The sequence below is a fragment of the Typopeltis vanoorti genome, chromosome 19 (assembly GCF_054136105.1).
Source record: "Typopeltis vanoorti isolate ZY-2024b chromosome 19, IOZ_Tvanoo_1.0, whole genome shotgun sequence".
Classification (NCBI taxonomy): Eukaryota; Metazoa; Arthropoda; class Arachnida; order Uropygi; family Thelyphonidae; genus Typopeltis; species Typopeltis vanoorti.
Window position 1 is genome coordinate 32,983,072 of NC_143567.1, and position 13,050 is coordinate 32,996,121.

Consider the following 13,050-nt stretch of genomic DNA (forward strand, 5'->3'; position numbering starts at 1 on the left):
TATAGAACTCAAGTAATCATCCTGTTGTGACATTAAATGATATAAACTTTAATGACTTAAGGTTGATGGTCCAATATATGTACCATGGAGAAATTAATATTTCACAGGATATGCTTCCATTGTTAAAAGCTGCAGAGTTGCTAAAAGTGAAAGATTTTTTGGAAGTTGCTAATAAGCACTATGATTCTGTGGAAAGCACACAGCAGGAAGCTTCAGGTAATGAATGTTAGGAAGCAGGGAAACCGATCATGCATAGTTATATTGTGTCTGGCCAAAGAAAACGGCATTCAAAGAAGGAAACACAGATAAGTAAGAGTCAGCAAGGGGTTCGTCAAAAAGTCCTGTGATGACTTAGATCTGAACGTTACAAAGAGTATCAAATGGCCAAAAAAGTCTATAGGTAATGTAAGGCAGCCGTTGTCAAAAATTAAACATCTTGAAACGATGGTTTCTATCCCACTTAATAAAATTAAACTGGGTAAATAATTGAAAACAACATCTGACAACTCAAGTAACACTGTTATAGATGACTTGGTATCATTAAAGGATAAGTAGTCAGACTTGCCAAATGAGTATGGTCATCTAAATCAACATTCAAGTGGCCTTGATCTGGATGCTGAAGGCCAACTGTCAGATGGAGGTGTATATAAGTGTCCCTATCAGTTTCTGATTCTTCAGCTAATTCTCACCTACCAATCAAAATCTCGGGTAGTGATGACAACAATCCTTTCATCAATTCAGATGAATGTGTGCATACCAGTGTATTGTCCCATTCAATTTCTGATGCTACAGTTAATTCTCAACTGCCAATCAAAATCTTGGGTAGTGATGACATCAATCCTTTATTTTCTGGTTTTGATATGTCATCTGAGTCAACCATTTCTTCTGTAGTTGCTAGGGATGTCAATCCAGATTACTTAACATCTTTATCATCTTGTGTATCTATGGTATTATCATTTCTTGAATCTGATGTCAAGGTAGAAATGAAAGATAATGCAGTTCATTTCACATCTTCTAATGTATCAACTGTTTTGCTTGTATTAATTGACTCGTATAAACACCGAGGTTTTAGTGTTATATATGATGATACATCTGGTTTGTCTAATGTCCCAAGTTTAAGTGATCATCAAGAGTTCACAGTTAGGAGCCATCAGTCTCATAGGAAACGTTCCTTTTTTATTCAGCCATATCCCAATGTAACTGATAGAAGCATGGGGAGTAAACTGTGTTGTGCAAGTTCTCCTGAGACAAAGGAACTGACATTTTTAAATGACTAATATATTTTATAATTTTGATCTGACCAAATTGTATAGTCTATATTTCAGCATTCCAATATGTTCTAATGTTTTTTATGGAATAGAAAGTAAGGGGGGGATTAAGAATGACATGGAATGAGAATGACAGATTATTTAGTAACAAATTAAATGAGTGTGTACATGGAATAAATAGTGCAGAAATATATACACAGAGATTGCTGAGCAATATACAAAAGCATGTGGGAGAAGATCAGGGACAAAAACAAGCATCTGTGGGGATAAAGGATGTCAAGTTAAAAAGGAGCAGAAAAGATATTGTGCTGTATGGGGATTCTATAATTAAGGGTGTGAAGGATGGTAGAGTAATTAAAGTGTGTTATCCTGTGTCAAAGATTAAGGATATAACTGATGCTGTGAAATTGCAGAAAGATAGAACGAGTGAGATTATTGCAGTTATAGGGACGAATGATCTAGGTAGCGAAAGATTTTCTGTGAGACAGGATTTGAAGGATTTAATGATAGCAATGAATGCAAAGAGTGAGAGTGAAAAGATCATGAGTGTGCTACCAAGATTTGATAGTGATGAATTAAACAGAAGAGCAATTATAGTAAATGGAATGATGTCAAGATTGTGTAAAAGCTTCTGCAATGAAATGAAACTGAATATTCATTTTATGAATGTCTGGGATGAGTTTGATAAAAGGAAGGAGTATTTTAAGAGAGATGGTTTGCACTTAAATGGATTGGGTGCTTGGCATTTAGAACATTTATTGATAAAGGATAGAGTAAATGGTCAAAAACAGGGAAACGGGATTTGCTTGGGAGGCAGGTGATAGAGTCAACTGTAAATAGTACTGAGGTTATTAATCACTGTGAATTTGGGATTAATTTAATTCAAATCTGTTGCTGCGGTATGACAGAGAACAGTTGAGAAGAAGGATCATAATTGCAAATGACCTTATGCGCAGGTTATGCAGGAGGAGTGGTGTGGAGTTTGTGGACGTATGGAGTGAGTTTGATGGGCGAAAGGACTTATATAAGATGGATGGTTTGCATCTGAATGGATTTGGTGTGCGGAGACTGGAAAAAGTGTTGCTGAATGAAGTGAAAGTGGATGTGCAGAATCAGGGAAACTAGAGCTGTTAGGGGAAGGAAGTGGATATGCAGACATCAGTTGAGTGTAAGAATATGCATAATATGCCTGAGCTAGTACGAAGGACAACAAATCCGAATGGGATAGTTAGTATAAGGCATCAAGATAGGGGTGAGACTAACAGGCTTCTGCACTTCATGTATACTAATGCCAGGAGTATTAGGAACAAGAAGGAAGAATTTTTGGCCTTGGTTGGCTCATCCTGGCCACAGGTTATTGGCATTAGTGAGACATGGCTGACAGAAGATGATATAGCTAGTGGGATAGAATGTGAAGGGTATAGTGTGTTTAGGAGGGACAGAGAGAAAAGAATGGGGGGGGGGGAAGTGTTATTAATGATAGCTGATGAACTGCAGCCAAGGAGAATTGAAGTTGAACTGCAGGATAGTGAAGAGAGCACATTTGAGGCTATTTGGTGTGAGACTGAGACTAGTGGAACAAAATATACATTTGGGTGCTGCTATAGACCAGGTGATGGAATAGATGGTGGAGATAGTATGCACAGACAAATATATGCAATGAGTAGAAGGAGGGTAATTATTATGGGGGATTTCAACTATGGTAATATTGATTGGAAGGAGGAGAAGACACATGGGGGGAAGGAATTGGATTTTATACAGTTATTAAGGAATAACTACCTGAGACAGCATGTAATGGAATATACTAGGGGTTTGAGAGTGCTTGACCTAGTAATTGCATCTGAGAATTTGACTGTAATGAATATTACCATGTTGCCACCAAAATAGTGAGAATGATCATAATGTCTTGACCTGGGAGGTGGCTAAATGTGTGGAATTTTCAATTAAGAAAGGGTACATGTGGAATTACTGGGCTGATAAGTATGATAAGCTTAGGAGATTGCTTGGTTCAGTGCCATGGCATGTAAAACTGCAAGGGCTGGAGGTTGATAGTGCATGGGAAGTGGTAAAGGAGCGTTTGAAGGAGGTAATGACTGACTGTATACCTCGTATACAAGCTTGTACACTAGGTATACAGTCAGTATGCCTAGTGCACATACACAAACTCCTAAGTATGACAAGCTTAGGAGTTTGATTGGTTCAGTGCCATGGGATAGTGCATGGGAGGCAGTGAAGAAGTGTTTGCATGAAGCAATGGCTGACTGTATACCTAGAGTCTGAATAATAAATCAAGTAGGGGTTAAATGGATGAATAACACCATTAAGCTTGAACTGCAAAAAAAGAAACACCTGTGGAGGGAATTTAAGGAGAAAGGTGACATGCAGGCTCATGAACAGTATAAAGCACAGGCCAGAAGGGTAACGAGTGTGGTAAGAAAAGCAAAAGCCGATTATGAAAAGAAATTAGCCACGCAAGCTAAAGAGAATCCCAAACAGTTTTTTCGATATGCTGCAAGTAAAAGAAAAAATGTCTATGGCAGAATGATTTTAATTAATGCCGATGGTAGGGAGGTAACTGAATCAGTTGATATAGTGGAATTAATGAGCGAGCACTTTGCAAGAGTATATTATCCAGATGGTGATATTGCAGGAATGAAGGAACCAATAGCTTATACGGGAATTGAGATGAATGAAATGGAGGTGAATAGTATATTACAAAACCTTAATGTTGAATACATCTGTGGGATTGGATGATACCAGCTTGGGATCTTACGTGAAGCAACTAAAGAATTGTCAGTGCCTTGACCATTTTGTTTAATTTGAGTCTCGGGTATGGGTTAGTCCCGAGAGGGTGGAAAGAGGGGAAAATAGTTCCACTGCATAAAGGAGGTTCCAAGACTGCTGTTGCAAATTACCAACATCAGGAGTACTCCTGATATGATCAGCATATCAGGAGTCGTTGTCAAGGTTTTGAAGAAAGTAGTCAAGAGAAAAATACAGGAATGGATAGATGAAAATGGGATACTGTATGGGGGGTCAGCATGGTTTTGTGAAGGGTAGATCATGCCTCACTAACTTGCTTACGTTTTTTAACACAGTGACGGATAAGGATAATGGGTATACACAGTGGTGAGCTATAAGTGGCTCGCAAGAGCCCCTTGTTAAATTTTTTTCAAATTTGCGAGCCCCTTATTCTTCTTGTTTACTTTTTTTATTTTTTCCAAAAAAAAAATTTTTTTTTGAAACATATTAAGCGACAAACTATATGGTAACCTAACAAAAATTAGTCTATTCGACAGTGAACAGATTATTTGGAATTATTGTTCCAGCTCCTCTATAATGAATGCACCCAAGTTTGAAAATAAAATAAGCCCATGTGCTATCTTTATACCCTTCTGCCTTCTGGTAGCCAGTCATATGGTAAAACCAGTAGCTAATCAAATGTTTTATAAAAGATTATAAAATATTTCATTCTTATTATATTTTGATAGTTAAAAAATCTTTTTCTTATGTAAGATAAATTAACACAGTTGATTGTGTGCAAATATTTTCATGTTTAGATCATGAAATATTTGTTTAAAAATGATAGCCTAAATTTAGAGGTTGATTGTCCTCTCATACTTTTTGATTGGAATTTGTACACAAGCTGTATTAATAAAAGTTTTGGTGTGAAATACGGATTTTATTTTATTTTATTTATTTTTTTGCTCGACGATGCGAGCCCTTTGTTAAAATTTCCATAGCTCACCACTGGGTATACAGTGATACTGCTGGACCTTGCTAAGGCCTTTGACAGGATACCATATGGAATTCTAATCAGTAAACTGTAGCATATGGGGACGGATATAGGGTTGGCGAGATGGATAGGAGGGTGGTTGATGGAGAGATATCAGCGAGTAGTTTATTCAGGGGTAGAGTCCAAAAGACAACCTGTGACCAGTGGTGTGCCGCAGGGTTCTGTTCTTGGACCACAACTATTTAACTTGTTCATTAACGATATAGGAAAGGATCTGAGAGGAATTGTTCATTTGTTTGCTGATGATGCAAAGTTGGGTAGAGCAATAGTGAATGCACATGATGTCAAAATTTTGCAGGATGATTTGGATAGATTGGAAGACTGGGCTAAGGAGAATGGATGTCAATTTAATGTGGCAAAGTGTAAGGTTATGCATTTTAGGGTGAAAAGATTAGCAGCAGTATACCACATTGGTGGAACTCTACTCCAGGAGATTGAAGATTGACGTGGCCAGGGATTTGGGAGTGTTGGTGGATAGGGAGTCGAAGTTTAGGGGGCACATTGCAAAAGTGGCTAAATCAGCTCATCAAATCACTTGGTTACTGAAGAATACTTTGACGAGCAGAGAAAAGCAAGTTATTGTTCCTCTGTACCGAGCTTGATAAGACCCCATCTTGACTATTGTGCCCAGATCTGGGTGCCATGGTTTCTTCTAGATGGGGAGGAGGTGGAGAGGATCCAGAAGCGAGTGACCAAGATGATAGTAGGTCTATGGAATGAACCTTATGAGAACAGATTGAAGATTTGTGGGTTGCAGAAATTGGTTGATAGGCAGAAAAGGGGTGATACGATTGCCTTGAGAGAGCATTTTGTGTCTCCTGGGAAAGTGTTTTCCGGCATGGCCCATGGGGGGGGGCCTTGTTGGTGGATGCTTTTCCCTGGAATATGAGCGGTTCTGTTCGGTGGTAGGGTAAGCCCTTTACTGAGTGGTACCAACTTTGAGTTGGACAATCTTTTGGTCACTCATAGGATCTGATCTGGTCTGGTCTGCAGGTTGCCTAATTTATAAAAAGACTCTTCTTAAACAGTGGTCTCTGACAAAAACTAACCAGTTTGAAATAGCTGTCAGGCCAGTGAAACCTATCAGAATGGACCAATAGGAGGCAAATATAGGGACACTTGGGCATAGCAATCATGTCTCCTATAAGGTCTGGCTAGGGCAACTCGTAAATGCTGGCGAGTGTATTCCCCGATAAGCTCTCTGGTAAAATTTCATATGAAACTTTTATAGTTTCTGTATTCGGCTTTGAAATGATGCTGGATTTAATATCCATTTGATTTTTATAATCTTTACTTAATTTTTTTTGTTAAAAAGTAACTCAATCAGATGTTCTGACATTAAATAAAAATTTAAGCAGTCGAATTTTATTAATTTTGATGGTTTTATCTCTAATATAGTTTATTTTTTTTCCTTTCAAATTTACGATAGCTGATGGATGAATTATAATTATTTCTATTGCTTATCGTAGTCACTTAACACAATTGCACTTTGCATGCATTAATTGATGGATTAATTAATCATGTTAAGTGAAGTTTTCCTGTATTGCCCTCCCTAGCTTTGCATCATTGGCAAACACAACTGAATGTCTCCCCACCCCTCCCTTCAAATCTTCTGCTATGTCATTAATATACAAATTAAAGAGTAGTGGTCCTGGTACATAGTCCTGAGGCACTCCACTAGTCACCTTCATTCTCCTTGATTCCACTCCACCATACACCACCCTATGATGACCTCTCTTTAATCCCTTTTTAATCACCACTCTTTAATCCCCATGTTTCATCAATTTGTCATAATTTGCTCTTTTTCTTTTAGGATATATAAGAAAAGTCAGAGGTTTTGAAGAAATTCTGAAGAATTTTTTTTTATATCTGATTCCACACATGAAAGACCACAAGACCTATAAGCAAAAAGAAAACCTAAAATTAAGTTAATTAAAATGTTATATGAAAAAAAATACTGACAAGAAAAACAGACCCTGAAATTTCAGAAATCCTAATACTGCAGTATTAGTACATTTTAATTTTGTACCTAATCTTAATATACAATATAATATATTTCTAGAAATTCAGGCCTTCACTAACTAGAAAAGCTATTGTGTTATGTAGAAATCCATAAGTAACTTTTTGCATGGTTAATTTTTACTTTTAAGTGCTTTTTATGTTTTGAAATTTAATGTTACTATTAAATATTTTGACTTATTTTTTAAATAAAAAAATAAAATTTAAAGTAATTTAATTTTTTTTCATTTTAAATTAAAAATTTTAACTGAATATAATTTAATGTTAATTTACAGAAACTCTTTATGCACATAATATGCACCTGTGCTGTGCTTGTGTGTGTTTATTTATTTATTTATTTTTCAGATGATGAAGCATGCATGGGACAATTATGTACAGTATGCCTGGGGACAAAATGAGTTACGTCCTCTTTCAAAACGAGGTCATTCAGCTGGTATCTTTGGAAAGACAGTGTTAGGTGCAACTATTGTTGATGGCTTAGATACACTATATATTATGGGTCTTATGGATGAATATAGGAAAGGTCGAGATTGGGTTGCAGCAAATCTAAATCTTGATCAAGGGGTAAGGCAATAATGATTTTCATCTTGGTTGTTTTCCATCCTTTCCCCCCCCCCACCCCTATATATAAAGATATTTAGTTATGTGATGTTTGAATTAAGCAGAGATTTGTAACCTAAAATTCTTGTAAAACTTAGTTTTATTTATTTATATTTAATTAGTATTCATAAAATCACAGCATTATTTGCAACACACATAAAAGAAAATATTGACTGTGAGGACATTGGATATGAATATATTGCTACACTTTCTTTTGTGAGGATGGAATTAAAAATGATATACACTTTAAAACCTCTTCTCCTACTGTCTCCCTAACATATGATAAAACTTTATGCTTTATGATAAAAACGTTTAACTGCAGCATTTATTATACAGTTTAAATTTTCAGTTTAAACTGTATTTAAACTAATAAAACATTAAACTCTGTTTTATTAGTTTAAGCATATTTTATTAGAAAAAAATTAGCAAGCATTGCAAACTAAATAAATACTTTTCAGTCAATATTGGTTCATTTTTTGCTGTATCTGTAAATTAACAATGAGTTAAGTAAACAACAAATGCTTGCTTAACTTTTGCTTTGTAAGGTTCATATATTTGCTTTTTTTTATTAATTTATTTTTAATTTATTTGCTTGAAGAAGCAATTTTTCTCTCTGACACATATATAAGGGTTTACCATTCACTTAATTTTAGGCTTAATTAGGAATGTTGATAAGCCAAGGATGACCACTTTAAACATGATCTTTAAGTTAAGGAAAAACAAAATATAATTTAGAGAGTGTAGTTTCCACTGACTGCTGACTTATGGCTCAACTGGGCCATTCTAGGAGATGGCTTAAAACATTCTTCTGATAGATGAAAATAGGAACTATAGTAGTACTTCTGCTATAAAGTCTTAGGAATAGATGACCATGCCACTGATTTCTGCTACAGATTACAATAGAAGAAAACTACTAGAAAGAAACAGATATCAAGCACAAAGAGTGTGGGGAGAAAGAGAGAGAAAATTTTGTGTGTAATTTGCCTCATCCCTGAAAAACTTCTGGACAACCCATACAAATATGATTTTCCCTCTTCCAGACATTCAGGAGTTACCATGAGACCTTCAGCCAATGATGAAAACATCTAATTGTGTCCACAGATACAAAGCAAGCATTTTTGAGAATATAGTTTTTTTGTTCACCACTTTCTTTTGTTAGCCTGTATGTATATGCTTGTTAGTTGATTGTGTTGAAGACAATGATTTTGTGACATAGACAGAATACAAGTATTAATTAAATTCAACATAATTATTATTCCAGAGAGATCTGTTTCCTTTTATTAAGTGGCAAGATCAGTTTTAATCACCATTCTGGTATTCATATTTGAATATATTTCTTGAGATGTTAACTACTAGTGGTGTGCCATAAATAGGAGTTTTTTTTTATGTGTTGGACTCATATTTCAATGATGTTATATACAGAAAATTGGGATGCCTCTAGCTGGTTCCCTCTATTTGTCTATAGACAAAGCAAAATTTTCAATTTTGCTTTGTCTATAGACAAATTCTTTCAATTTGAATGTTTCAAATTCTTTCAATTTGAATGTTTTCAAATTGAAAATTTGAAAACATTCAAATTTTCAATTTCCAGGTACAAAGATGGATCTGAAAAGTAATTTCTCTTTTTGGATAAAACTAAAAATATTTAAGTAAATTAAATTTCAAATACAAATATTAGAGGATACTAGTTACTTACATTTAGTTTTCAATGTATCTATTTTGATTCTAGATAATTTTTTTTTTTTTTTTTTTCCTAACATTGAACTTAGGCATCAAAAGCATTTTTGGAAAATGCAGGGACATCACTTTTGAACCACTCATCCTAACATATTTTCTTTTTAATTCTTCATCATTGTTAAAGTGATGTACATATGCTTTATAAATAAATAAATGAAAGTCTCTTGGATGTGACATGAGAAACTTGGAAATTTCTTGAATAGTCTCTAGTGAATAATTTGTGGTCTTGAATAATCATGATGTGAGTTTGTTTGATTTCAGGATAGGTTTTATCATCTGTAGGATGTTTTTATTATTATTATTATTATTTTTATATGGCCACCTCCATGGAGTCTGAAGACTCATCGTAGGAGATCCAAACTATCTACACAATCTCTCCTTGAATTCAAGCATTTAATTTTAGGATGTTTTTATTTTACTTTATTGTTATTTTTTTGTCTTAGAGTAATTATGCTTAATGGTTCTTGTTTATACCTTCAGCAGATATACCAGATATTATGATCCGAAACAGTATTTCACTACTAGTTTCCTATTAACAGTTTTTGGTTTTTCTTTTTTTAAAAGATGATTGCAACAGGCAACAATTTAAAAAATTGTTGCCTGTGAGAGAGAGATCAGAACAATAAATAACATTATGAGTAAGACAGTGGAAACTGATATGGAAAATCAAAACACAAAAATGATGTCCAGGTTGATTTTAGATATCACACAAAAACAGATCATAATTAACATTATTAAAAAGGAAATAATTTATTCCATTTATTTACGAGCATTAACTCTCAGCATCATAAGAATAAAATAAGTAAGATATTAAGCTGCTATTTGTCATTCTGAAATTCCAGATATGTATACAGGATACTATGATAGTACAACATGAAAAGCTTACCTTATTACAAACTTCCTAACAACCATCTTTCTTCAGTAGGATATCTGTTGTGATATCAATATTGTCAGATATTTTATTTCAGTTTTCTAGGGTATTCTGTTTAATTTCCCCCTTTTTACCAAGTCTAGCCATAAATACTGTTACAACTCGAACATTGCATAAACCTTTAATCTATTACTGCTGCAATATGCACGTTCTGCATGTGGTTTTTATGTGCTGAAAACTGTAAATGATTTACAGCTTTCAGCACATACAAACCATAAGATCTTTTTTCTGTCATCCAGCAATTAGACATATGCTTTGCAAATTTTCTTTTCTCATTCTGCTCATCTCATTCTGAGATTAGCTCTGTTCACACATTCCTAAATGCTAACAATGTCAGGTTCTTTCCTTCTTTTTAGTGTGATTCTGCCATTGATGTCATCTGTCCACTTCCCTAATTTTTCTCAGAACTCTCATTTCCAGACTCCGATCAGTTGTTTTATTTCTAAACCAACTCTCAATTCCATAAGTTTAAATTAGCCTGAACATTGTCACAAGACAATGCTTGATACATGACAATAATGTATTGTCTTGTCACAAGACAAGATATTACAGCTACTTTAGTGTTTGACTAATTTCTCTCTTATTCCTTATAAATTTATTCATTCTAGCTTTGTTTAATCTGTTGTCTATTTCCATATTTAATTTGCCATCTTCATTAAAAATTGTGCATAAATAGCTGAAATATACTTGTTCTATAGGTTTCCCATTCATGATGCAGCTGGCTTTCATTGTTCCTGTCTGTTTTAATAGTCTTTGTCTTTCTTTTGCTTACTTTCATACCAAAGTTGTTATAGCAGTTATTCAGTCAAGTCAAAGAATCGAGAAGACATGCACTGGATTTATTTTGAAGTATAACATCATCTTCATAAAGAACTGAGTTGAATATTTCCAATTTTGATATTAAGCCTAATGCTATTTTCTTTCATAATAAAAATAGAAAATAATAAAAATAAAAAATCCTGAGCCCACCTTCAGTTACTGTTAGTTGACAACCTTTTTTTGGATAGGAGTTACGTTTAAAAAAATTCTCATATTTTGTTTTATTTCCCTCTTTTTACCAAGTCTAGCCATAAATACTGTTACAACTTGAACAGTGCATAAACCTTTAATCTATTACTGCTGCAATATGCACGTTCTGCATGTGGTTTTTAGCTGAAAACTATATGATTTACAGCTTTCAGCACATACAAACCACTTGTATAACGTGCATATAATGGCATTCAATGTTCGAAATTTCCCCTTTTGCTTTCACGCACACTGGAATTTTGTGAGGCCACATATTGATGGTGGCATATACAACATCCAATGGAAACACCGCCACTGCTCACTTCAAATCCACTGTCAGGCTGCAATGCTGAGATGTTGTTCTTGCAGGCTACTCTCTCAAGCTCCAACCACAAGTCCAGAAGATTCAGATCGGACTTCCAGATGGCCAATCACATGGTGATATGTGGTCCAGCATATCATCATATGATTGGTGATATGCTGGACCATATATCAATGTGACATTGTTCTCTGTGAAACGTTCGTCTCTTTCAACATCACTTTCTGCGTTCTCACAGGATTATGGCAGAGGCGTGCCTTCACAATCCTCACCTGCTGTCCTAAAGCAGTATTGCTGACTGTTCTTTGGCAGTGGTCAGATATGTCTTCTATATCATTATAACAGTTAATAGTCTGATACACAAATATCCTACTGATCTCAAGTGTTTTTAGCTTGTTTAAAATAACAGTTGACTGCATTCCAACCTTGTGAAGTGTTATTACAGCTACACGGTTCTCATAATTTTTCCACTGCATGTTAACTCGCACAGCTAGACAAATCTCTCTCTCTACTAATAAATATGTGAATATAGGTGGTTCACAGTGCCACTAATGGAACTGGGCTCATGCAATTCTGTAGGCAGCTCATGGTGTGCAGAAGTTGTAACAATATTTATAGCAATACTGTGTAGATTAGATGGGTGCTGTGAGAGTACTCTACACTGATCATTTAGAATTGAACTGTCTGGCTGAGCCTTCTGAATTGCGCAGCGCAGCTACTGTTAAACTTTTATACTTCTATATTGGAGCATTTCAAGTCGAATATCATCTACGTGTGTACATTTCAGGCCTTTGATACTCTTTTCTACCTCAACTCTTGATATGTACTCCTGTAATTGCATTACTCTTGAATATTTTCTATCATTGTGTTCTTTCACTCTATGTTTCATTCATCAGTGTTTTAAAGTACTTACTCAACACATCTAGAATATTTTTTATCCTTAGGATGCAGCTAAAAATACCTTAGATGTCACCTTTATCATCTATGGTTCCTTTTACTCTCTCTTCATTCAACTCATATAACTTGCCCTCTCGTGTATATTTTACCCCTGATTTTACTTTATGAAAAAAGAAATTAAAAAGTTTCTGAGATTTTTCAATAGCCTCCAGAACATTTTGTCACCTTACTGATATTTATTTTTTATATTCTTACCTAATGTCTTTCCAAGAGTTTTGTTTAGCTAGTTGAATATATTGCTTTGAGTGTTAGTAATTTAAGGATACCAAATATTTGCTGCATAATAGTGTGATTGTTTATGTGTGTTCCAGTGTGTATTGGCTTTCTGTAGACACTGAAAAAGATAATGAACCATTTGAAAAGCATGTGACTAATTATTATTATTACTACTGTATTTACTCAAATATAATTTGCCCTT

The 13,050-nt window shown here is 34.7% G+C and overlaps 1 protein-coding gene across 1 annotated transcript in view; it reads left to right on the top strand.

Moving 5' to 3' along the window:
* LOC150095982 (mannosyl-oligosaccharide 1,2-alpha-mannosidase IA-like) overlaps window positions 1-13,050 on the top strand; it is a 233,187-nt gene that overhangs the window by 118,523 nt on the left and 101,614 nt on the right. The window contains 1 exon segment of the mRNA XM_090409444.1: window positions 7,429-7,647. Within this exon segment, the coding sequence (XP_090265570.1) occupies window positions 7,429-7,647 (219 nt within the window).